At 36.0% G+C, this 23,688-nt stretch overlaps 3 protein-coding genes across 6 annotated transcripts in view; 1 reads left to right on the top strand and 2 right to left on the bottom strand.

The window, feature by feature from the left end:
• Window positions 1-219: 219 nt before the first annotated feature.
• Window positions 220-2,827, top strand: LOC111592584 (equilibrative nucleoside transporter 1). 4 transcript variants are annotated; one of them, XM_023304897.2, is made up of 4 exons: window positions 220-276; window positions 367-1,024; window positions 1,111-1,164; window positions 1,830-2,827. In XM_023304897.2, exons 2-4 carry the CDS (start codon window positions 545-547, stop codon window positions 2,664-2,666), a joined length of 1,371 nt encoding a protein of 456 aa, XP_023160665.1. In that variant the 5' UTR covers window positions 220-276; window positions 367-544; the 3' UTR covers window positions 2,667-2,827. The 4 variants fall into 4 exon arrangements, with proteins under 4 accessions (XP_023160665.1, XP_023160666.1, XP_030079063.1 ...); XM_023304898.2 differs by having other exon boundaries at window positions 229-299; XM_030223203.1 differs by lacking the exon at window positions 220-276 and having other exon boundaries at window positions 312-1,024.
• An 864-nt stretch (window positions 2,828-3,691) lies between these two features.
• On the bottom strand, window positions 3,692-4,945 carry LOC111592623. Its single transcript, XM_023304958.1, has one exon. The coding sequence runs from the start codon at window positions 4,845-4,847 to the stop codon at window positions 3,906-3,908; it is 942 nt and encodes a 313-aa protein (XP_023160726.1). The 5' UTR covers window positions 4,848-4,945; the 3' UTR covers window positions 3,692-3,905.
• Window positions 4,946-14,367: 9,422 nt separating this feature from the next.
• The window catches only part of LOC111592570, a 42,203-nt gene continuing 32,882 nt past the window's right edge, over window positions 14,368-23,688 (bottom strand). The window contains exons 6-15 of the mRNA XM_023304871.2: window positions 22,426-22,553; window positions 22,155-22,366; window positions 21,068-21,335; window positions 19,236-19,349; window positions 19,039-19,162; window positions 18,847-18,961; window positions 18,633-18,747; window positions 16,513-17,570; window positions 16,141-16,445; window positions 14,368-14,467 (exon numbers count right to left, since the gene is read on the bottom strand). Coding sequence (XP_023160639.2) covers window positions 14,408-14,467; window positions 16,141-16,445; window positions 16,513-17,570; window positions 18,633-18,747; window positions 18,847-18,961; window positions 19,039-19,162; window positions 19,236-19,349; window positions 21,068-21,335; window positions 22,155-22,366; window positions 22,426-22,553 — 2,499 coding nt within the window. The 3' untranslated portion in view covers window positions 14,368-14,407. The remainder of the gene's footprint in view (window positions 14,468-16,140; window positions 16,446-16,512; window positions 17,571-18,632; window positions 18,748-18,846; window positions 18,962-19,038; window positions 19,163-19,235; window positions 19,350-21,067; window positions 21,336-22,154; window positions 22,367-22,425; window positions 22,554-23,688) is intronic.

The following is a 23,688-nucleotide window of genomic DNA, read 5'->3' as shown; positions in this document are numbered from 1 at the left end:
TTTTTTCTAATTTTAATGATCTGCTTTGCTTTTTTGTCAACATAATAAAAATTAATTTAGTTAAATTAAGCCTAGATCAGAATCATTTAATATTAATAACACTATTTATATTATTTTGCAGAAGTTCTCGAATTATAATAAATAAACTAATTGAAATATTACCAATCTTGGGCGTATTTTCATTAACCAATTATTTGTATAACAAAGCCGATTTTGAATCTTGCGCTCTGTTAGGGAAAGGTGGCAACTCTGAAGACCATACATGGTTTCAATTGTGTAAGCCACGCCACTGTCAACATGTGCATATAAATAAGTGTTATCTTTGACAGATTCCATAAATAATCGCTTTCAATTTTAATCTATTAGTTGAAGAGTGCCTTTTCTTGCCTAGATCCCGAGGCAGACGTAACGAGCCCTGGACTTTTGTACCCGCCTACACGTTGGTGGAGTACCCGTATAACCTGTTGTTAGGCCAGCAACTAATAATTAACAGCTAATTGAGCCGCGCCTGAGTTTCGAACCAATCAACCGAAGAAAAAACAAAATGGTAACCAGCAAAAGCGAAGAATTGCCTTTCATCGGCGGCAAACAGCCGGTGACCCTTAATCCCTCTTGGGAGTCACAGATGAAAACGGATCCCAAAGGCAAAGGAACTGGCTCGATAATGTCGAAAATTGCTTCGAATCTTCAGCCGCCAGTTGACAAATACAAGTTGGTCTTTTTCATCTTTTTGCTACATGGATTAGGCACGCTAATGCCTTGGAATATGTTTATAACAGCTAAATCATATTTCGAGGACTTCAAACTGGGTGAAAATTACACAGTCAAAACTGAAGTTAATTATCGTGGAAACTTTATGCAGAATATGGGCTTTGCATCGCAAATTCCAAATGTTCTCTTCAATTGGATAAACATATTTATTAATTTCGGTGGTGATCTAACAACTCGAATTGTTTATAGCATTTTATTCGAAATAGTTATCCTTATAATAACCGTAGTACTTGCCATGTTGGATTCATTCGAGGTGAGCACATGGTTTACGTACAATATATATATATAAAAAATGTAAGAATTCCTTAAAATACTATATTCGTCTATGTCTATTTTTAGTGGCCCGGTGTTTTTTTTTGGGCAACTATGACCTCAATTGTGCTTATAAACATGGTAAGTAAATGACACATAATGCAATGATAACTTTGTCATTAAATGCGTATAACTTTCAGAAGTCAAATTTTTGAACCTAAATAGAGTACACTTTATATTATTGATTTACAACAACGGCCGCGTTGGAACAGCATTTTTACTTTTGACTCGATTGGGGCTTGAGCATTAACCATGTAACCATGGAAATCAAAGTATAAAATAAGACTTCTCTAGTTGGGACTGCCCGACTAGTAGACCATGCAGCTTTGGCAGAGCTGCTGTTCCAACCGTTCTAGGTTTCTTGTATATATACATATACCAAACATTCGCACGGAACATTGACCAGTTAACGCATACGGACAGGTTGACAGGGCTAGATTGGCTGATGATGGTTCTCATAAAAGATAAATAGACTTAATTGTTTCTATTACAATCTTTTTGCTAGATTTCAATACTCCGTATTCAAAATCGAAACAATGCAATAAAGAATTTTTTAACTGTAACAGGTGTCCGTTGCTGCATTGTGTTTGTTCAATGGAAGCAAAACACTCGATTACGCGGAATTGACCACTTGTTCAGCTAGTATAAGAAATAAGTATTTACACTTCGCTCAATTTTTCATCAATCAGTATAAGTATGTTTTTTTTTATCATGAAATTAATTGCTATTTGTTTTCATTCTTGCAGTGTAATGGAATTTATCAGAGCACCATTTACGGACTTGTTGCAGCTTTGCCTCCTAAGTATACGGGTGCAGTTGTGCTGGGATCAAATATTAGCGGTTGCTTTGCCACGATTATGTCAATGCTGTGTGCCACGTTCTTCAGTTCGATGCGTACATCGGCTATATATTATTTTGTAACTGCGATTTTGATTTTACTTTTCTGTTTTGATACCTACTTTGCGCTGCCCTTAACAAAATTCTATCGTCATTACGAAATGTTGAACAACGAAAAGAAATCGGACTCGAGATCTCAATTAAATGTTCCTTATTGGCAAATATTCAAAAAAGCTTCGCCACAGCTTTTTAACGTATTTTTCACCTTTTTTGTAACGCTGTCCGTTTTTCCCGCTGTCCATTCAGACATTAAGGGCTCAGATGATTTTATCATAGGCAGCAAATATTTCACACTGGTCACCTGTTTCCTCACATTTAATGTGTTCGCGATGTTGGGCAGCTTGACCACATCTTGGATACAGTGGCCCAAGCCCAAGTATCTCGTTGTTCCAGTTGTGCTACGAGTTGCTTTTATACCCCTTCTACTATTCTGCAACTATGCACCGAAGGACATTGTTAGAACTCTGCCTGTTTATATAACAAATGAATGGGTATATTGGTTAATTGCGATTATTATGTCCTATAGTTCGGGCTATTTAAGTTCCTTGGGTATGATGTATGCTCCAGGTACAGTTCATGCCAAATATCAAATAACGGCTGGCATGTTTGCCGCTGCTGTCCTTGTTACGGGCATTTTCTCCGGCGTAATGTTCTCCTATTTGAGTCCACTAATCATACAACTTTGAAATTTTGTTCTGCTTCAACAAATGAAGAACATTTTCATTTTTACTGTCATTAACCCAAATAACAAATGGATATTATTAAAGAAACAAACTAATATTTTCATATTAATCATTGACTGTAAACTGTACGTACAAAATAAAAATAATATCTTCAGCGTAACGAAGATAAAATATCCTACAACTGAACTATGTGAGCTCATTTAATTGGGAAATAAGTTTCAAATAATTCTTTAATTTCGAAACCATAAAAACGGTCAAAGATAAACGAAACTATGAGAAATTATTCAACTGAATTATACATTTAAAGTATAGACTATAAAAATATGAAGCGATAAGAAGTCAATGCTAAATATAAATAAGATTTTGATTATTGAAATTAGTTCAAAACATTGAAGAGTGCTCTAGTCGGCACTACCTGATTAGGAGCTGCCCTCATATACATACGCGCATAAGCACACGCTCTACGCATACTTTTTTAGAGCGTGATATTGTCCTTAATATATACATATATATTTGCTACAATACGAGTCTCTAGTATTTGGAAAATATATGTTTTTAGCCAATTTTGGCATAGAGAGAGACTCATACAGTGATGGTACTCCGGAATAGATTCAATATTTCAAATCTTGCAGCTTATAGACCTCATACGGCTAATACATCTCATAGTCAATCGACTAAGCTTGTTCTACTGATCAAGAGTTTACTCTGAACATCCATTTTCTATGGATTCAGGGTATAAAAATGTTACTTAAATGTTTAATATTAAGCGGAAACCTTGATCAACCAAAGTGATTTAAAGCCTTTTGTTTAATAGGTTATTTACAATTCATAAATAAAATAAATAAATAAAATTTCATTGAATATTTTTCGTCTTTTAAAAGCCATCACGAAGAACAACTTTAGTCTTTGTATACAAATAATTGCACTTCAACTTGGAATCTCAAAAAAAAAAAACTTAAATCAATTAAACGTTTATTTCTAACAAAAAAAATTGTGTAATTTCTTTTGTTTATAAAAATAAGGAAAATTTGTAAAAATTTGGAAAAGTTTCTTTGAATGTTTGTTTCATTGTCGTTTTGTCAAATCTCTGATAAATCAGCACAGATCATTGTACTCAGATAAGGTTCACTTAAGCAAGTCTGCACTGTACTTGCGTCGCTTTGTGTCGTTTGCCAAAATTAGAATATCTAATCGCAAATCTTTAAAAATAACTTCAAAGAAGAAACATTCTACACATATGTCCTATTTGCATTTGTAAATGATTTTTAAAAGCTCACAAAACTGTGGAGAGGCACGTGGACACCGAGTTTCCAGACCTGTAATCTGCTCTAGAGCTACCTCCACATCAACCACATTGCACATGATCGATTGCAGGCGTTTTGGAAATTTGGAGTCGGATGATTCAACCAATTGTCTTGTGGTGTCCAACATATCTCGCAAATCTTCCGCCTTAGCGCCATGATAGCTTACGACTAGCTCTTTCAGCTCCGGTAGCTGTTCGCCGATGCGAAAGCCGAAGTCTTCTGCATCCGAGATGCCCAAACGTTGCAAACGTAACAGTCCAGGTACAGGTGCTTGTAGTATTGTTTGCTCTACATTATATCTATTGGCGGTTACATCCAGTGTGGTTAACTGCAGCTGTGTGAGCAGGTCAGCCAAGTGCGATGCCTCGATGGAGCATTCCCTTGCCACGAGCGTTTTCAAATTATGTAGGTCGACCATAAACTGCCCCGTTATGTAGGCGCTCGATACACTTAAGCTACGTAGATGGGGACAACTTTTGCTCACAATTTGTATCATGCTGTTGTTCATGTAGTCATCCGTGACGCACAGCTCGCGCAGATTTGTGAGCTTCAATCCCAAATAGAATGCGAGCTCGGGTCGCAACAAATGCCTCCCCAAATACGAATCGAATGCTTTTTCGTGTACATTCCAGATGTACAGTTTCTCCATATGGACGCTCGTCACTTCAAAGAAGAACATGTAATCCTCTTTGTTTAGTGGTTTCAACATATCATCCGACACGGATACTTCACGATAACGAGCTTTTCTCCACACAATCTCGCCCAGCAGCTGCTCATAGCGCAACGAGCTTCGCGCCATGGCAATTTGATCGGGCAGCGGCAGGTACTCCAAGATAATGCACAGACAGTCGTCATTTAACTCATCAATGTTCATTCTCATTGACCAAGTGATAAAGACAACAAAACACCTGTACAGCAAGAGAACAACAAGATAACAGCTGTTACAAATAAGTCCGTGCTGCTTGTGTGCGGTGTGACCGTATACTTGGAATAGAAAAAACCTCATCTCTATTAATACAACGAAGAAGCAGTAGAATAGGAAACAGCTGTTGTGGTTAACTGCTTGTTGCTTGCATGCAGTGTGACTGTTTGTTAAAAAAGTAAATTGCCTCTACGGTGCCAGTTAATGACGAAAATACTAAAACTTATTTGACAACAGCGCGCGCAGTAATCTATTACAACCTGATTAAACTATTATCATCCTAAGACAATTAATAATGAAGCAATTGACTCAAAATTCAGATTGATACATCAATAAACATTTTTGAAGGAACAATTGATAGTTGATGATAGTAGTGATAGTTAATACTATTTAAAATGAATAATTCATTTTATTACTTTCTCGATTTTGGAAAACTTATAAAAGTATCTATTTTTTAATTAATTGAAATTATCCCAATTCAATGTAGTACGTCAAAACGACTAATACGTGTCAATACGTGTCACTTCGCACACTTTTGTTTGCGGCATCCCCCTCATATCCTTTAAGCTGTATATATAGAACATATTGATCACACAGAAATGCGGAGAAACGGCATTGATAGCAGTGAAAGAGAAGTTCACTGTCATGACCAACAGTTTCATTGTCCCTAAAAAAGGCAGTAAAACTTTTGCTGTATGCCCCAACGCCCGCTGAAACGCCACGCCCCTCTATGCCTTGCATATCAATTAACATTTTGAGTGTGTTTCCATGTTTAACTGTCACTTTTGTACGCATCATGCAGTCCCAGACCCAGACCCAAGCCCAAACCTTCCGGTTCCCAGACCCAATCATGAACAATTGAGGGGGAGCAGCTCGGCGTCAGACTCCTCATTGTCAGTTTTTGTCTGTGCTGCTCCCCCCTCATATCATTCGTGCGTGACCATGCGAAATGTAAATTATTTATATACGATGTATATGTTTCTGACCGTCTTTATGTAAAGCATTAAACTCGCAGCAAAAAAATTGTGAACTATGCGTAGAGCCCCTTCCTTGTCCTCATTGATTGACATTGGACCATAGCCAAATGTTGCTGTGTGCTCCGAAACCCAAAATTAAACGAATCACCAAATGAGAGACAAATGAGATTGTCAATTTCAAACAGTGCATAAATTAAGCAGACATTTTCAAGAACTCAATATTTTCGAAAGTTTTAGAGCTAGAAACTTGATTATTGAGTTCCAGCTCACCTGCTCTCATAAATAGCCCAAAATGTTGACAACGTAGCCATATCTCTAAAGATTGGTAAAAAATTACATATCGACACCAGGTGAGGACGTGCACTTCTATAGTTTTATGTTTAGAACCTCAAAATTAATCGAATAAGTTAAGTTAAGTTAAGTTGACTTTCTCTATTAATTTACCAAAAACTGTTATATATATGCATCTCGGGAACAAATATTTAGAGTTAGAGCTTGAATAAAGTTAGAGCTACTGCAAACTCCCTTCCTCGTCAGATTTACCAAAAGCGAACCAATTTTTTTAAGACCGTGAACAAGTATAAGTTAGTCGGTAGCGCCCGACAGTAACATTCTAACCTGCTATATTTCTGATTAAATTCAGAATGAACCAGAGCACGATTAGCTTCATAAAAATGCGTTTAACTGGCGGGAAATTCTGTTTGCAAGTCGTGCACATATTTAGCACAAGTGCTTCTTTTTTTTAATTTAAAAAACTCGCGTGTGTTAAAACACCTAAGGAATCACTATAAAATAAGTAAGTTTTGTAAAAGTACAAGAATAAATTTCCATCTATTGCATAAATTAAGATACGCGAATCTCGTGTTGAGTTACTTTACGGATTAGGGTTAACATAAAGCTAAGGATCTTGCGCAAGTACCTGATGCCGGGCTTTAAGATGACTAGAAATATTGTTATATTTCATTTTGTTAACTAAAAGTTGGTTATTAGTTAGTTAAATTAAATAATTTTAATTATTATTTTTCGGTTGTATAGTTTTACCGTTTATCCTTTATGCGAAATAAGTAAGAAAATTAAATTTAATAAACAAACAATTCAACGCTCAAACGTCAAAGAGCCCTTTAAACACCTTCGTTTTGGCAAAGCTAGTTGAGTGCCCTCGCCTATTTTGCTTTCGCTTAAGTGGCCAACAATTTTAAGCCTAATTGGTGGCTCTGGACTTGGTCAGGTGTATGCATTTGCCAACGCCTCCGAAAAGTGAAAGAAACTGAAGGTGTGCTTCATTGACTTGGCAATTAGCTGCAGATACGCCCCTTTAAACGATGGGCAGTTCCTTCGTATTATGAAATGATTACTATTCAAAAAATTTGAGACGCCTTGCGCTATGAAATATGTAAGACTTTTTTGTGTGAACCAGCCGAAACAATTGGCCAATTAAGTCAAAAGTTTGGCTTGCTTGCAGTATACGGTGTACTGAAGAACCCTCTCCAACAACGTCTCTGGTTTATGGCAGAGAAGCGGCAGCGGGGAAGTGGAAGAGGTGCTTCGCATGCCAGGCAAACATTTTGTGGCCATTTGCGTGCCGCCTCGTTGGCCATGAGAGAGGGATGGAGGACAGCTCGGAGCACGGTCAGCTTTGGACTGCAATTGGTAACATGTTTTATGCAGATTTTGCAGTCGTTGGGGTTTTTCATGGTATTCGATTTCGGCAGACATGCTGGCATTGCAAATTGAATGGCACACTTGGTACGTCGGCCGTCATATTTCATTTCTAATTTGTTCCCCAGAGGTGGGAATATGATTTATAAGTACACTAAGCGAATAAGGCTGCATTATAGTACAATAAGTAAAACAATTATGCATCTCCGTCAAGCAGAAAATTTCCTGAATTATGAATAAGTATGGAAATGAAGTCTCAAATCAAGTATAAATATTCATATTATCCTATCCTGGTTTGCTATGCCGCTTTCCGACTGTTAAATCCCTGAATTTGCAAAGAAAAAATATTTAAAAAGAAAAGCAAAAATAAATATTAACAATTCCATTGTTTCCAGTGAAACTGAAAATAATTCTTAAGCTTAGAACACATTTTGGGATCTATTAATCTAAAATGAAGTAGCCTTGATTCAATAAAATCTCATTCAATTTACGTGGCTTTCATGCTTTGGTTTATTGTATGTATATATATTTATTTCTCTTGGTATTTTAATTGTTTTTTGTTTTTGCTAAATGCCTGGCGAAATTATTGAACATCTCAGCTAATTAAGTCAATGTATTACATAATTAGTTTAAATTTATATTAATTTAGTTATTAATTGTTTTGCATTTTTGTTTTGTTGGTTTTTTTTTAGCTTCATGGAAGAGAAGAAATTGTTGGATCACATAAGTAGGTTTTTGTTTTTTGGTTTTTTTCGCTAAATTTTCTATTAACAAAAAAATTAAGTTAAGTAACCATTGTAAAGCTTATTTACATTAAACATAACTAACAAGTGCATAGTTTTTATTTTCGTTGGTTTATACTTTTTATACTTAGGCTTAGATTGAAACGATCTGAGACTGCAGATATAGAGTTTCTTTATCTTTTTAGGTAACTCTCATTTTTCGGTTTTTTTGGTTTTTCTTTAAGGCTGAAGACAGAGTATTAAAATGTTATTGTTTAAGAGTAAAAGTTGTTTATAAAATATATTTATCATATATCAAAGTATAGTTATTTTCTGTTTATAGTTTTATAGAGTGCATATATATTACAGTTATTAAATATTTTACATACCATTAAACTAACAATCTAGTTAATTATTCCTTAAGATTATAAAATAGTTTTTTCTTTCTTTTTTTATATATATATTTACTAAGATTTTTAACTCGAATAATGCCAACGCTTGATCCACTAAACAAACTAGACTACAAATCGTATATATATATATATATATATATATATATATATATATATATATATATATATTATATTATGCGTATGCATATATAAATTTTGTATAACTACTAAATTGTATTTAAGTAAATATTTAATATATATCCATATTATATACGTTTCAGTATATATATATATATATATATATATATATATATATCTGTATATATTGCAAATTAATAAATTGTAATTTGTTCACTACTCTTTTTTTTTATATATATATAAGTTATATATATATATATATATATTATATTTGTTTAATACTCGTATTTTAAGAATTCTTTAGGTAATTGGTCCTTAGTACACTACATAGAAAGCGTTTAAAAAATGTAGAGCAATTTAAATTTCTATAGCAGACATTTGAGCGCGCAGCCAAATGACACCACGAGGCAATTGCAGTTCTCCGCTGTCCAAAGGCTAGATTAGCCATAAGAGCAGAGCAGTGAGTACTGTGGGCAATTAAATAAACATTTCTAACAAAAGTGCATTTTATAAATTAAAAAAGAAAAAACAAAGAATATAAATCACAAATGCAAGAGATGTATACAAAAATCTGTGATACAATGGATACTGATACAATATTTGTGACCTGAATTGGCTTTTCGTAGAGTATAAAACGGAAAAATAACCATAAGTAAGACATACTATAAGTGATATAAGCTAGGCTAGGTTTCTATATTTATGCCTACAGTTTTGGTCATTAAAAAAGACCTATGCTCGCTTCTTAAATGTCCAGCTCCGAAAAGAGAATAATTATTTATCTTTGTGCAGGTTCTCAATGTGGCCTTTTGGGTTAAAATTCTAAAGAAAACATTTCTTATTGCCATCTAAAGTATCCATGTGTCCCACAGTACCTGGCGGACCACCTGTATGTGCCTATTTTGGCGTACCAACTGTCCAGGCCCTTGCCTCCGCTTCGCTCACTTTTTTGTCATCTACTTTAAGCAAACACCTTTTTGTGTCAACAAACATAGAGACGAGCCATGTTTCAAAGGCAGCTGCCCTTTTTATGCTGCCCACAGCTGTGACGACCTTTTCAAAAGCCCACGCAAACGTCCACGCCTCTGGGCGTAACTGTCCAGGTGTATGCGTCTGTGTGAGTGTGAGTGTGTGGAGCTCATGTTAATTGCGCCTGGCAAAACAGGCAGAAGTTGGGCAAATGTACAATCTAAAAAAACCGCCTAAGCCGCACATTAGGTGTCAGCCATATATAAATTTATGCCGGCCTTGTAAAGCTTCAACACACACTAACAGGCACGCACACACACCGACACACCAATGCACATAGAAGCGACGCGGTCAACTGTAGCTTTTTCTGTAGCATACTTTCGCGGGCTTAAAATTAGTTGCGGAAAAAGGCGCAAAATTAAAGCTGAGATAGAAACTACGAAAATAACTAACTAACTTTTTCATTCCATTTTGTAAATAAATGGGGTATATCTGAGCTGGGTCTGAGCTGCTTCCATCATAAAATATTTTTTGAATTTAATTTTATTTAAATTAAAATTCAAGTAAACTTAATAAATGGTCAACGTTGTTGCCTGAAAGGCGTAAATTAGGAAAGAGATGATCTTAAAGAAACTAACGAAATTTTTTACAACGAATTTGTATGTATAGTATATTTTAGACTTGGATCAAATTGTTTTAATAAACAAAATCCGTTTCAATGAACGAATTGAACTCAGAACCTATGAGACCTAGAGACTGCCTTATTGCACGTTTGTGTCAAATAATCGATAACATTTCCTGTTTTAATGTTATCGATTAAAAATGCTATGGAAATTCATTAATTAAATTATATTTCGTAAATCTTGAGATACAGTCTCCAAATTTTGAATTTTGTTATCTTTTGGATCCCAGCTAAAAAAATTTCCCAACTTCTTTCACCGCCTAGAGCTTTCTTAATTTTCCTGCGTTTAATTGTATGCAGTAGAAGGAGCTGCAATTATGTATACGAAGTTTAAAATGCGTTTTGGATGAAAACATTTAAAAATACAAAATAAATATAAATAAGTTCTGAAAGAATTTAACAAGAAATAAATGGTAGACTTCAATTTGAAAATAAATTATAAAATTAATCATATTATCGCTAAAACCTCAGTTTGAGTATACAAATAGTTGGTATTATGTTTCCTAATTTTTTCACCTCGTGTAACCCCACAATTTTGCCATCATAATTAGCAGCTACAACTCTGAAACTGCTAATTAACTGGACGAGCTGTGACGCATAACAACACAACTGCAGAAACAAAATTAAAATAATAATCTAATTAAATTAATCCCTTTCGCACACATGTCTATCTCTTGCTGGCCGCATGCAGGACTTGCAGCAGGATTGCGTTGCGTTGCCATTTAGTTTGTTGGCAAACATTTTGTCAACTTTTTTCTACGCGTCGCATTCGAATTTTGGTTTTTACGTGTATCGCAGCTATTTTTGACCTTTCGTTTTTTATTTTTGACCTTTGGTTTTTGGTTTAATTTTATTATTTTTAAGTATGTCTACTTTGGTATTTTACTTAAATGTATTGAGCTTTTATATTAATACTATATTCACTACGCTCATTTAGAAATGTACTTTTATGCTTGCCTTCGGTGCGAAGTTGTTGCAATCAACAATGAACTGAATTAATATAACTATTCAATATTAAATATTAAATGTATATAATATTATTGCGCTACTTACATGCAAACAGTATTGTTGCTTAATTTCAATACAAATTATAATTCAATTTGGCCATTTCATTTAATAATTAATTCACTATTCAATTAAATTGTTTTCTCGCTGCGCTTGTGAAAAGCAGAGCAAAAATTATTATTTTTCTTTTTATTTATGGTATTCTAATTTAAATGTTTAACGCACTTGTTAATGTCGCTTATTTCGTTTATCTATGTCTTATATATTGCTGTTCCTTTTTATTCCATTTAATTAGTTACTCGAATGAATGCGGTTTCAATTATTAGTTGGTGGGGAGTCAACAGAAGCACACACACTTTGGACTATCTGAGCAATTTGTATACAATGAGCAATATCAGACTATAAATAGGTTGATGTCCGACTTGGTTTGAGAAAAATATTTGTATTTATTATGCTAAATTATTTTTGCACTCAACTGAAAACGGAAAAAAGATTTTTTTGCACAATCACCGAAAAAGAAATGATTTTAATAACTTTCAAATGTACTTAAAGCTTATAAATCTGTGAGATTTATGTGACCATTTGACAACCATTTTATGTGTGCTCCGTTATCAGAAAATGTCATTTAAATTGCTTTTTCAAATGTTTACGAAATTGATTTATGAACATAATTTCCTACACATTTGCCTGTGACCCACGTGGCTGACATTCAGTAGCTCTACCTGGCGGGCGAATTTTGCACTACTATAGAAATATATACATATGAATGTATATGTATATATGAGCTTGGTTATTTCATTTTTGTGTAAAATCTAATTGGAAATTTGTGCAGCAAATGCATAAAAAATGCAATAAACGAAATGAAATATGCGGCATTTATGCGTTGTTTTTTCTGTAGGCATTTAAGAATGTTGCGCGTGAAAGTTCTTTAAAGCACGAATTTATTGTAGTATTTTTATATGCGTTTGTGTATATCATGATGTCACAACCAGTTCGATTTTTTTCTCGTCTTTTTCTTTTGCACATTTACTCGGTATTTAAATTTTTTTTATTGCTGATTATTACTTTGAATAAAATGCTTATTCACTTTTTCGGTTCTTGTTCTTGTCGCAGAAGACGGCTGTGTGTAGCTGAATCTATAATTTCCTGTTAATGAACTTTCAGTGTTGTTTTGTTTGTCGAATGATCTGCAAAATGTGATTAACAACTTCCAATGATCTGGCAACGCTTCGAATATACAGTGGCTCACAGCTTATTTCAACCAGCACCTTAAAAAAGTTTGTTGGGCTATAAAATCTAAACTATTGGGGTATCCCGAAAATTTAAATGCAGGTTGTTAGTGTGATGTTTAAACTAATATAAAATCAATTAATTTATTTTTTAAATATTTTTTCAATATTTAATAATGTTTAAAAACTAAAAAATTAGACCAAAACAGTTCCACAGCTTATTTCAACCACTTATGAAATAACATTATATAACACTAAAATAACATAAAATAATAAGAAATTAATACTTAGTGTGACCACCCTTTTGGTTAACTATTATTTTAAGTCTTTTTGGGATAGATTCCACCAACTTTTTGGTGACTTTTGGAGTAATTTTTTCCCATTCCTCAACCAATGCAGCTTTTAGGTCCGATTTGTTGGATATATTGTGTTTGCGAATGTTTTTTTCCAAAATCGACCACAAATTCTCGATTACATTTAAATCTGGTGACTGGGCTGGTGGTTTCATAACGTGCGGACATTTCCAGATCAACCAAGTCTGGACAATTCCCGCAGTGTGTTTCGGGTCATTATCTTGATAAAATCTGAAGTCCTCCTTTATGCCCAGTTTCTGAGCACTTTGAATTAAATTGGACTTCAAAATATCAAGATATTTGCCTTTATCCATCGTAGTCTCAATGAACTCTAAGTTCCCAACGCCGGCTGCTGACATACAGGCCCAAACCATAAGGCTGCCTCCGCCATGCTTTACTGTAGCCCTCAAATGTTTTGCGTCAAGCTCTGTGTTAGGCTTACGCCACACATATGAGGGCCCATCCGACCCAAACAAATTAAATTTGGACTCATCGCAAAATAAAACTGTATTCCAGAATCCAATGTCCTTGTGCAAGTGCTCCTGGGCAAATTTTAAGCGACACTTCTTCTTGTTTTTGTCGCTTATAAAAGGCTTCTTGCGTGGTACTCTGCCATTAAAGTCATGTTCCCGAAGCACACGGCGAATAGTTTCTGGGTGGCATGACTTGCCCAACTCCTCCTTAACATCATTGGCTACTTGTCGAGCCGATATCCTTGGGTTATCCCGGATTTTTCTCACAATATAGCGCTCGTCCGTGGGATTAAAAATTTTGTTTGGAGCATTTCTGCCTTTATCGTGGGTTCTATTTTCACGGACAATCCGGTATATGATGCTTTGAACTGTAGAATCACTAAATCCAACCATCTCAGCAATTTTTCTACGGGAATGACCATTTTTATAGTGTTTGAGAACAAGTTCCCGCTGCTCAATAGGTGTGCGTGGTCCCATTTTGCTAAATTCACTTTTCTGAAAGTTGAGCTTTCAAAATTCTGCAAAAATTTATTTTATCACACTGCGAAAACAGTGAATAAAGCATAGAACAAGAATCTACTGTTGCATTGCAAAATAACGGATCTTTCATCAGCTGCAAAGTTTGGGGTTGAAATAAGCTGTGGAACTGTTTTGGTCTCATTTTTTAGTTTTTAAACATTATTAAATATTGAAAAAATATTTAAAAAATAAATGAATTGATTTTATATTAGTTTAAACATCACACTAACAACCTGCATCTGTATCTAAGTTGTAACAAAGCTTTTCTTTGTTGTGTGTGGTTTTTATTATAAATTACATTTTATGTAATTTACGCAAATGTTTTTCTCTCACGTTTCGCTCTCATTTAATGCTTAATGTTATCAAAAATTTTTATTGCTGTTGCCCGTGTTGTTGTTGCTTTTTATTGCTGTTGCATTTCGGCGCCGCCTCCACCCAGTCCAGCCTTCGTCTCAGGCGGCACCTGTTGGCGCATTTACATGGAAAATGAAATTTTACGAGTTAGTTTCGAATTGAATTTGAGTTCATCTGATACGGGCAAAGATATTATGTAAATTAAAGACACAATCAAAGCATAAGCAACATTCAGGTAAAATAGCAATTGTGTGTATCTGTGTGTGTGTATGGGTGTCTGAGTGTGTGAGAATGTGTCGGTGGTTGTGTGTGTGAGTGGCTCTGTGCGTTTACACCCAAGGAAAAAATAAACAGTAAAAGAATCACATAGAAATGTTTCCAATAAAGAGCAAGTCCCAAAATATTCGCACGCGTACATACATATATAAGCACACACACAAACACCCACATACTAACTTACATACACACATAAAATAACAAGGATATTTGTTTGTGGCATCAAAAATGCACGAAAATCAAGTCGAAACAATACGAAAGTAGAAATAGGCAAAACTTGCGTACCAAATAAACCAAATGACAAGGAAAGAGCAAACGAGAAACTAAGACAAAAATACAAGGTAACGGCACTCAAAAGCAAAAGTCATATGTGCATACACTCAAGAAAAAAGACGTATGAAAGTTATAGTCGAAAGTGGCCGACTAGAAACTACCCTATAAACGTGAGAGACGACTACATATAACATATATCTTTTATATCTAAAATTTGCAAGTTTTAAAGACCTTATTATTTGTATTTCATTTAAAATAATATGTATATCCCAAATTGGATGAATTGTTCTTAAAGCATGCGAGATATGCTAAAATAAACATATTTTAATGTCGATTAAATCAATTAATCGGATATGCCATAAAAACATATGCACAGAGCTAAATTGAAACAAATTTTGCTCTTCCTCATGAATATATCTAAACACTCTATGGACTCGGACAACAAAAATATTTTATATATTCACATTTTCTATATGTAATACCAACAAACTTGGTTACAATTTATTTTTTCTTTAAGTGTATGCTTTAATTTATATTTGTTCTTATTTAACTTTGGGATTGTATGATTTTTATTATTATCGTTAACTTTTTAATTATTCTAAACTCTTTTTATTCGTAAAACAAAAAAGTATGCGGACATTGATAGCTTTGAAAGAAAAAACTAACAATAGATCATGCTGAATATAGATTAACGAGTTAAATAAATGATAGAAAGTTCATTTAAGTTTAATATTATAGCAGAAACTTAATGAAACCAAATAATAATTTTGATCTTTGAATTTTGTAGGTATATGTATTGATTGTTTTTTATAGGTTGTTCCCGTAAAACGCTCAACAAGAGACATTGAAACAGAGAGAAGTCTACGACAAAAATAACAACGACGACGATTGATAACAACGGCGACTGTACCTAGGCAAAGGATTTATTGTTTAACCACCATAGAAACTATGAAAGTCCAGGAAATCCATGGAATCTGTTTGATTTTGCTGTTGTTGGTCGAGCTACACGAGAGAGAGATCGATAGCAATCGATCATGTGAAATGACATGATGAAGTAAGTTTTTGAGGTAGTTTGTAATTATTGTGGTTGAGGTAGTGGAGAGCAGGAGAAATAGAGAGTTATGGTAGGAGAGTGGTAGAATATATATGCGTATATATATGCACACACATATATATATATATATATATATATATATATATATATGGCTGAAAAGACCTCAATACGAGACTCACCAGCTTCTTGAAACAGTCCTCAAAGAAAGCAGTCATCGATCGATATAGATGACGCTTCACACCCGACAGACTATGCCCCTCATCTGGATAGATTTGTTGCTTATAGAGCACACCTTTGCTGGTCAGAGCTCGAGCAAGCACCATCGATTGCTGGACATGCACATTGTCATCCGCTGTGCCATGTACGAGCAGAAATTGACGCTCGCGCAGATTGTCCACGTATTTGGATAGATCGCTCTCCTCGTAGCCTTTGTAGTTGTCTGTCACATTGGGAAAGCTCAGATAGCGTTCCGCATAGGTGGAATCTAACGAATGAAAACAAAGCAGAGTGTCATTATAAATGCATAAATAGAGTGTGAAGAGTTGGTGTACCGTATAGCTTCCAATTGGTAACCGGGGAGACGCTGATGCCGCATTGAAAGATCGACTGCTGTCCAGCTAAAGCGAGAGCAGCCGTGTAGCCGCCATAGCTCCAGCCCCAGACACCCATGCGGCGAGCATCGATGAAATGTAGATTGTCACGCAGATATTCGCTAACTTCCAGCTGATCAGAGACTTCTACGCTGCCCAAGCGCTTGTAAACCTCATGAAGCAGCTGATAGCCCTGACCCGACGAGCCGCGGCCATCAATCTCGATGACTATGTAATCCTTGCTACCCGCCAAATACGTGTTCCAATCGACATGCCAGCGATCGGTGACCAGCTGAGTGCCTGGGCCAGAGTAAACGTGCAATATGGTGGGATAACGTGTGATCTCATCCTCACGCAAGACGGGCGGCAAATGGAGACGGACCTGGGCATGGTAACCCCCAGAGATCATGACCGGAAAGGTTTTCACCTGCGGCAGCGCGACCTTTGCCATTTTCTCCTTAAGTCTCGTATTATTTTGCACGGTGACAAGCAGCTCGAGAAATTGCGACTTGGGCTCGATGGTTTCTTCGACAGGAGCATCTGTTGGCAACTGCTTTTCCCCCTGCGACTGGCTCTGCTTTTTAGCCTTAGGTCCAGTTGCCAGCTTTAAGCCGTATATTATGGAACTGGGCACTACTGGACCCAGGCATTCCAGCAGTACAAAGCGTGCCCGCAGCGTTTGCGGAAACTGCGCCTCATGATACAAACAATCGCTCGGTGGTGGAGGCAAAGCTCCGCCATGTGCATGCGGCTGTCGCTGTTGCTGTTCCACAGGCATAGCTGGTGGCGGTGGCAACGACTCTGTCTCCTCAGAGTCCTCCCAGTCATCGTCCCATGCGGTTACAAGCTTTGGCGGCGATTTGGTGTGACCCTCGTCATAGCCATCGCTGTTGTGCATTAACGCCGGACACGTCAGACAGTCCGGTGCCTGCAGAGCCTGGCCCTGACGAGCGGGCAACGCTGAGACTCGATACAAATGCTGCTGCGAAGGCAAACGCTCGGGTGTGCCTAAAAAATAGCTACAAGGAAATTTTTGTTGGGGTAAGGAAATTCTTCAATAAACTTGAATGTGAATAACGAGGCTCTTGAAATAAATCTTAAACGCGTAGGCATCCGTAAAAATGCTGCCTTAAAGCTCAAAGCTTTATAAGTTTTCTTAATAACTGAATGTAATTTTTTGTGAAAATATTAGCGCACAAGAAAATGAATCATAAATAATAATATTTTGTAACAGAGACTACTAATTAAATTCAAGTTATGAAGACAATTTGCATGGAGTAACTCTATGAATTATTAAAGAGCTTGTAATACTATTTAATTGAATTAGGTAATATAAGTGCATGATTCTTAAAACACATTAAACTACCTAATCAATTTAGAAAAAGTTAGTAAACTTGCAAATAGATTTTATATAGAAACCATAATAGGAACATGAATCAATGCTAATTAGTCTTAAATGACTCATTCGATTCAAGCTTGATCCTTGCTTTCAGTTATTGAATAGATTGCATATAATATCAACTACGTGTTGTTCTGAATTTAAAGCTGAATCTTAAGTAAACTGATCTGTTAAGTAATAAAAAATGATTTATTATTTCCAATTGGTTCAAGCTGTATCCTAACTGAAGCTTACTTCCTAAGGTATATCTCCATATAAATAGAGTCAGTTGCAAATTTAACAAACTCAAAGTCTTAGTCATTCTTTTGTCAATCTGTAAAGACAGAATTATCTTAGGAATTCTAAGGACCTTAAGAAGTCTATTATCTAGCTAAAACGATGTGAATTGATTTCTCACTTCAATTAGTTGAACGAAAACAGCTGAACTTACTACGTCAATCCAACCCAAGGTTGAATCCTTATATCTTCCTTCAACTATCTGTAAACATTTTACTCTCGTAACAATTGCTTTTCTAGTTTGTGTTGTTCTTTAAGAGCTGTCAGTTTTTATGGAATCATTCACGTTCCATGCATTAAAGTCAGTTTATGTGATACTTAAATTTGTCGTTTGACAACGGTAATCGCAATTGGGGATTCAGTTTTGAGTTGGACCGTCGAATTGCTGCTTCCGTTAGCTACTTACATCCAATTATCGAGTTGATCCCAGTGGAGTAGTCGATTCACCTCGTAGGGGCCGTGGGTGAGGGGCAGCACCCGATTATTGTCAATGTCCACGTGCACGATGTGCCGGAAATAGCCTGTCCGATTGCGAACGAGAGCGATAGAGGAGGAAGGTCGGAGAGTTGATTGTGAATCGAGCTCAAAACAAAAGCCGGATTGACATATGGCTCACTTACCAAACGAGCCGTCGCGCAGCGGTGATATGGCCACATAGAGGCTCGCATTTGCCGCAAACAATGGCACCGAGACGGTGTCCACCCAGCCGCGTCCATCGCCACTCACACGATGCGTCTACACACAAGGATACAAGGACACACACACACCAGCTATGAGCAGAAACACGCTTAATTAGGTCAACTGCAACCTACCTCAGTGCACACAAACGAAGGACTCCTGCAAACGCTAACCACAGATATGTTCTGTGGTCGATTTAGCCACACCACAGCGATCTCCTTGGCACTCACCCAGCTGGCGCTGCTAAAGTAGTGATCCCTATAGGAGAAGAGAAGCAGAAGAGCATAGCAGATTAGTCGAGGAGTAACTCCTATGGACGGTCCATACGCACTCGTTCTTTAGTATTTTTGGTGGTGTTAGATCTGTGATGTGTATCTTCTGGGGATCCGATAGGTCAGCCACACGCAGGGTAACTGTGGGATTCTGTGTGCCCGGCTTTGGATAGCTGCAACAAGAGAGAAATTCATGGGGTTACAAACGCACTAAGCTCTTACTACAATTAAATGTAAAGGACATAAAAAGATAAAAGTGCTGACGGGATTTTAAAATGTATTATTTACTTTTAGCTAATGCTAAAATTTAGTTTATGGCTCTAATATTGCAACCCTTGTGCATTCATTAATTTATTCTGGTCTGAATAAAGCTCAAATACAAACTGAACTTAAGAACTGGAAGTTACAGCAGGCTGGTTCACATTTGCTCAGACTTTTACAACAATCATCAACGATAACGCTGCTCTTTCGGCATGGGCAACTGCTCAGGTTACCGATACTGACCGTTGCGATCAGAGTACCGACGATCCGCTGTGTCAGCAACATGTGAGCAACTGTCGGCCAAGGCATTTCCAGGCAACAAGGTGTCAAGCCGTTGCACGCGAGAGGCACTCGTAAACTTATATAATCATCAATCGTTCACTGCATCGCACGCTGCTACCTTTTGATAGGCATTATAAATTCCCAATAAAGCCTAAGCTCTGCATATCATTTCCTAACACCTTAAATAGCTAAACTAATTGTGCAATTCATTTTAATTGGATGAATTTAAATTGTTAAAGTTTTCGCTGCGATTCTAATCAGATTTCAACTTAAGACAGCTCAATTTAAAATTTGGCTTTCCAAATTCCACCTTGAGCTAAAGTTTTCGTTTATATAGCATATTCAATTACCACTGATGGCATCTGCACTTATTCACACACGCACACACACCTCTTTGCATAAATAATTCCCAAATGATGATATTACACTAAGCACAACAGGTTTGTTGGCAATTTTGTCAGCTCCGCAAGGCCCAAGGGACGAAGCAAAGAATTTGAGCCAACCTTTTGCACATTTGGCCATTTATCAAATCGCAAATGACAGCAGTTCAGTTTCGTATTGTAAAAGGACTAGCGTGGCCGACTGCCAAGAGCCTTACACTGCCAACTAATTTTAATGTCCAGTTGAGCAGTCGAGTGCAACTGATTACGTGTAATTCTGTGCTCCATAAAGTACTGAACATTAAATACTCTGCTAAGAATGTAAGAGCTGCAATTGGCTTAGAGTTTTTTATTCCATTCGGTAGACAATCAGAAATTGGAATTAATTGGCAGGCTTTGAAATTAAACTCAAATTTAATTAGCCTAAAATGAATATTTTTACAGAATATTCCGAAAATTTGACATGGGAAAATTATTAATATTATTCTTTTTAAAACATATATTTTGATAATTAATATTAGTATTCTAATTATTACACAAGCTATAATATTCTTACAATTAAACTCAGTAATTATTAACTTTTAAAGTTTCAAACTGAGAACCAAATACTCTCTTTTTCATTTCGTAAAGAGAGGATAGGAAAGTCCCTATTTTACTACTAATTCCTCAACTCAAATCTTAAGAGCCACAGCTGAGTTCGAATTTTATCAATGAGTCAATACACCTTCTTTGCCGTGTGAACAGTGTATAGGAATCTTCTTACACGTACGCAGCATCTTAACACTTTCCTGCATACCTGGGCACATTTGGGTTAGCAGCGTCGCAATAGGGAGTGCCAAAAACTATCTGCACCTCATGAATTTTAAGTATTCGTTTACCCTAGCACTATTTAGGACTAATGACAGTCACGAGCACATCATTAACACCTAATCGAAAAGTAATATTGCCTGGGACATGGTACAACTTACCGTAAGGATCTAATTTCCGGATACAAGTTGGCATGCGGATTAGTGCCGCCAGCTGAGCCACCGCCACCATGGCCACCACCGCCTCCATTTGCATTGCCACTGCCATGACTCGTGCCGCTAGTCGCAGCACCACCTGCGGCGCCTGTGGAGGTCGTGCCATACCAGGCAAAGTGCTGCTCCTGCACGTGTGTATCGTTGAAGCTCGCATAGAGCAGCAGGTGACTCTCATCCGACAACCAAATGGCATTATTTGTATGCAGAATTTCCTCTATGAACGGAAAAATGTTTTATGAATAACGACTGTTTCTCGAATATGCTGTGTTTCTATATCTAATGATAAGCGTAATTGGCAACAAATGTTCAATTTCCTCTATAAGCGGTATATATAACATGGAAAACGACTAGACAGACATTTGGAACCTGCAATCTTAGCCACATATGGAGAATTCACTCTTAAACAGTTGAAGCCTTATCGAATGCTGAAAGCTTATTATACTGAATGATAATTAGATGATCTGTCTATAAAAGAAATATAATACATAAGTTTCTAAATTAAGTTACCATGTATTTCAGATTAACTTTTTAAAAGAACAAAAAATAAAATATCAACGACGACCTAACTGCTTATAAAAGTATTTCTTCCCTATTAGACTTGATGCCCCTGAGATAGTTAATAATAAAGTATATTTTTGATTCAGAAATTTCAAAGGGAATCTCATAAAGAAATTGACTGTCATATTACATACATATCTCATTAGCTAGAACTATTTAGTCCCAATATATGTTTGCTATATGTATTTTAATTTATTGTATTTGCTGGAGCTAATAGGTAATTTTATTATTTTAATAATAATAATTATATTTTAAATCGACTTGTAATAGCGATTGTTTAGTTCACTAGTTCAGTTAATGAATCAGTAAAATACCGATTCCTTATACTAGTTCAGTTAATGAATCAGTAAAATACCGATTCCTTATACTTAATTATCGATAGGCCGATTATGGACAGTTTCACAAAACGAATTGTCAGTGATCAACTGAGTAAATGAGCACAGAAATAAAAATCAATGACCCTATTTTTACTTACCTTCGTATAACCAATCTGGTATGCCGTTGTAGACAATGCCCGGCACCGCATCGTGAGTGATGCGATAGGCGAGTGAGGCACGAACCTCTTGGCGATAATAAATATCGTAGTTGTGCACCCAGATCAAAGCATTTCCAGAGCTTGCAAATCTCGCATAATGCATATAGGGCCATTCCTCCTGCTGTGAATTGTAGCGCAATTTGATGGCCTCGCTGCAAAAGGAACTCGCATTTATGCGAATCGCAAAGAGAAGCGGAAGTTGTTCACTTACCTCGTGTGTATATCGTAGAGCGTGTACTGTGCCAAATACGAGTGTCGAAACAGTTTGGCCACGTTCTGTGCCAGAAGCAGGTAACGTTTATCTGCTGATATGCTAAATGTGAAGGGCGCCAGGGTTTTCTGTATATGTAGAGAATATACTCTGAATTAGCAGCAGCTCATTCAAAATGTGTGCCATTAAGAACATTCTTGTGAATGTTGTTAGTTGATTTCAAACGAATTTTACGCTCAAGTAGCTGCGTGTGGTAGCTCTTAAGCAGCTGCCATAACAATGCGGCGCATAATGGCGAACGCTGCGTATACGCAATTTTAATTAAAAATTTTTAATTGTTTGCATAGCGCGTGTTTTGCCAATTTAGCTGTGCAAATTTCTTATTTAGATTTGTTAATTAATCACTAAAGTATGCCAGATAAAGCACAAGTGCCTAAATTGAAATTCTGTGACAGTTTAACAAATAAGTTTGAGTATGCACAGAGGATGTATAGATATCTTGCTAGTCGCTTTTATCCACTTGCCTAGCCGACAAATAAAATGAATCAAAGTTAAGGCGTTAAGTATCCTGAATGCTTTATTCCAATCAAACACAATTTGTCTCAGTTTATATCTCTCAAGCAATTGGACGCAATTGTTCCAAAAACTTTTGGGCCGAAAATTATGTTATAAATTTTATATAATCCTTCTTTTTTGTTTAAAGAAACTTTTTTTTCATTTTGAATTTAAAAAATGAGCTTTAAGTGAAAATGATTTACCTAAAATAAATGTATTCCGCATAGTTAAGTTTATTTTAGTGCATCATAAAAGCCTATAAGTGACTTATGAAATAATCCATTTGCAATCCATTTCCTGTTTCGCAAAACTGTATTTCATATTTTACCATTTACTAAATATTTTGTTGCATTTTAATTCAATATGAGATGATACTTTCCCCACAATGAAGCCTTAATTAGCTTTTCTATAATCCCAAACCAGGATTGTAAATTTATTAACGTTGATATCTAAGCAGTAAATTTTATCTATTCATTTGCCTTAACTATAAATTAGTAGAACTATTTTTCGATGCAATATTATAATTTACTATTTATTGTTGCTAACAAATATTATACTATTTTATAGATAATAGACTCTAGACTCTGGGATTACATATGCTTAAATACGTGATGTATTTCGTAATTGGTCTTTAGTGGTTCTAGTTGTTTTAGCCCCTGCTGAAAAGATGCAAATTCTTGTAATCAAAGTGTTAGTTTACTCAAATCG

Source organism: Drosophila hydei, unplaced genomic scaffold, assembly GCF_003285905.1.
Source record: "Drosophila hydei strain 15085-1641.00,03,60 unplaced genomic scaffold, DhydRS2 tig00000149-arrow-pilon, whole genome shotgun sequence".
Classification (NCBI taxonomy): domain Eukaryota; kingdom Metazoa; phylum Arthropoda; class Insecta; order Diptera; family Drosophilidae; genus Drosophila; species Drosophila hydei.
This window is presented reverse-complemented; position numbering and strand designations above follow the sequence as displayed.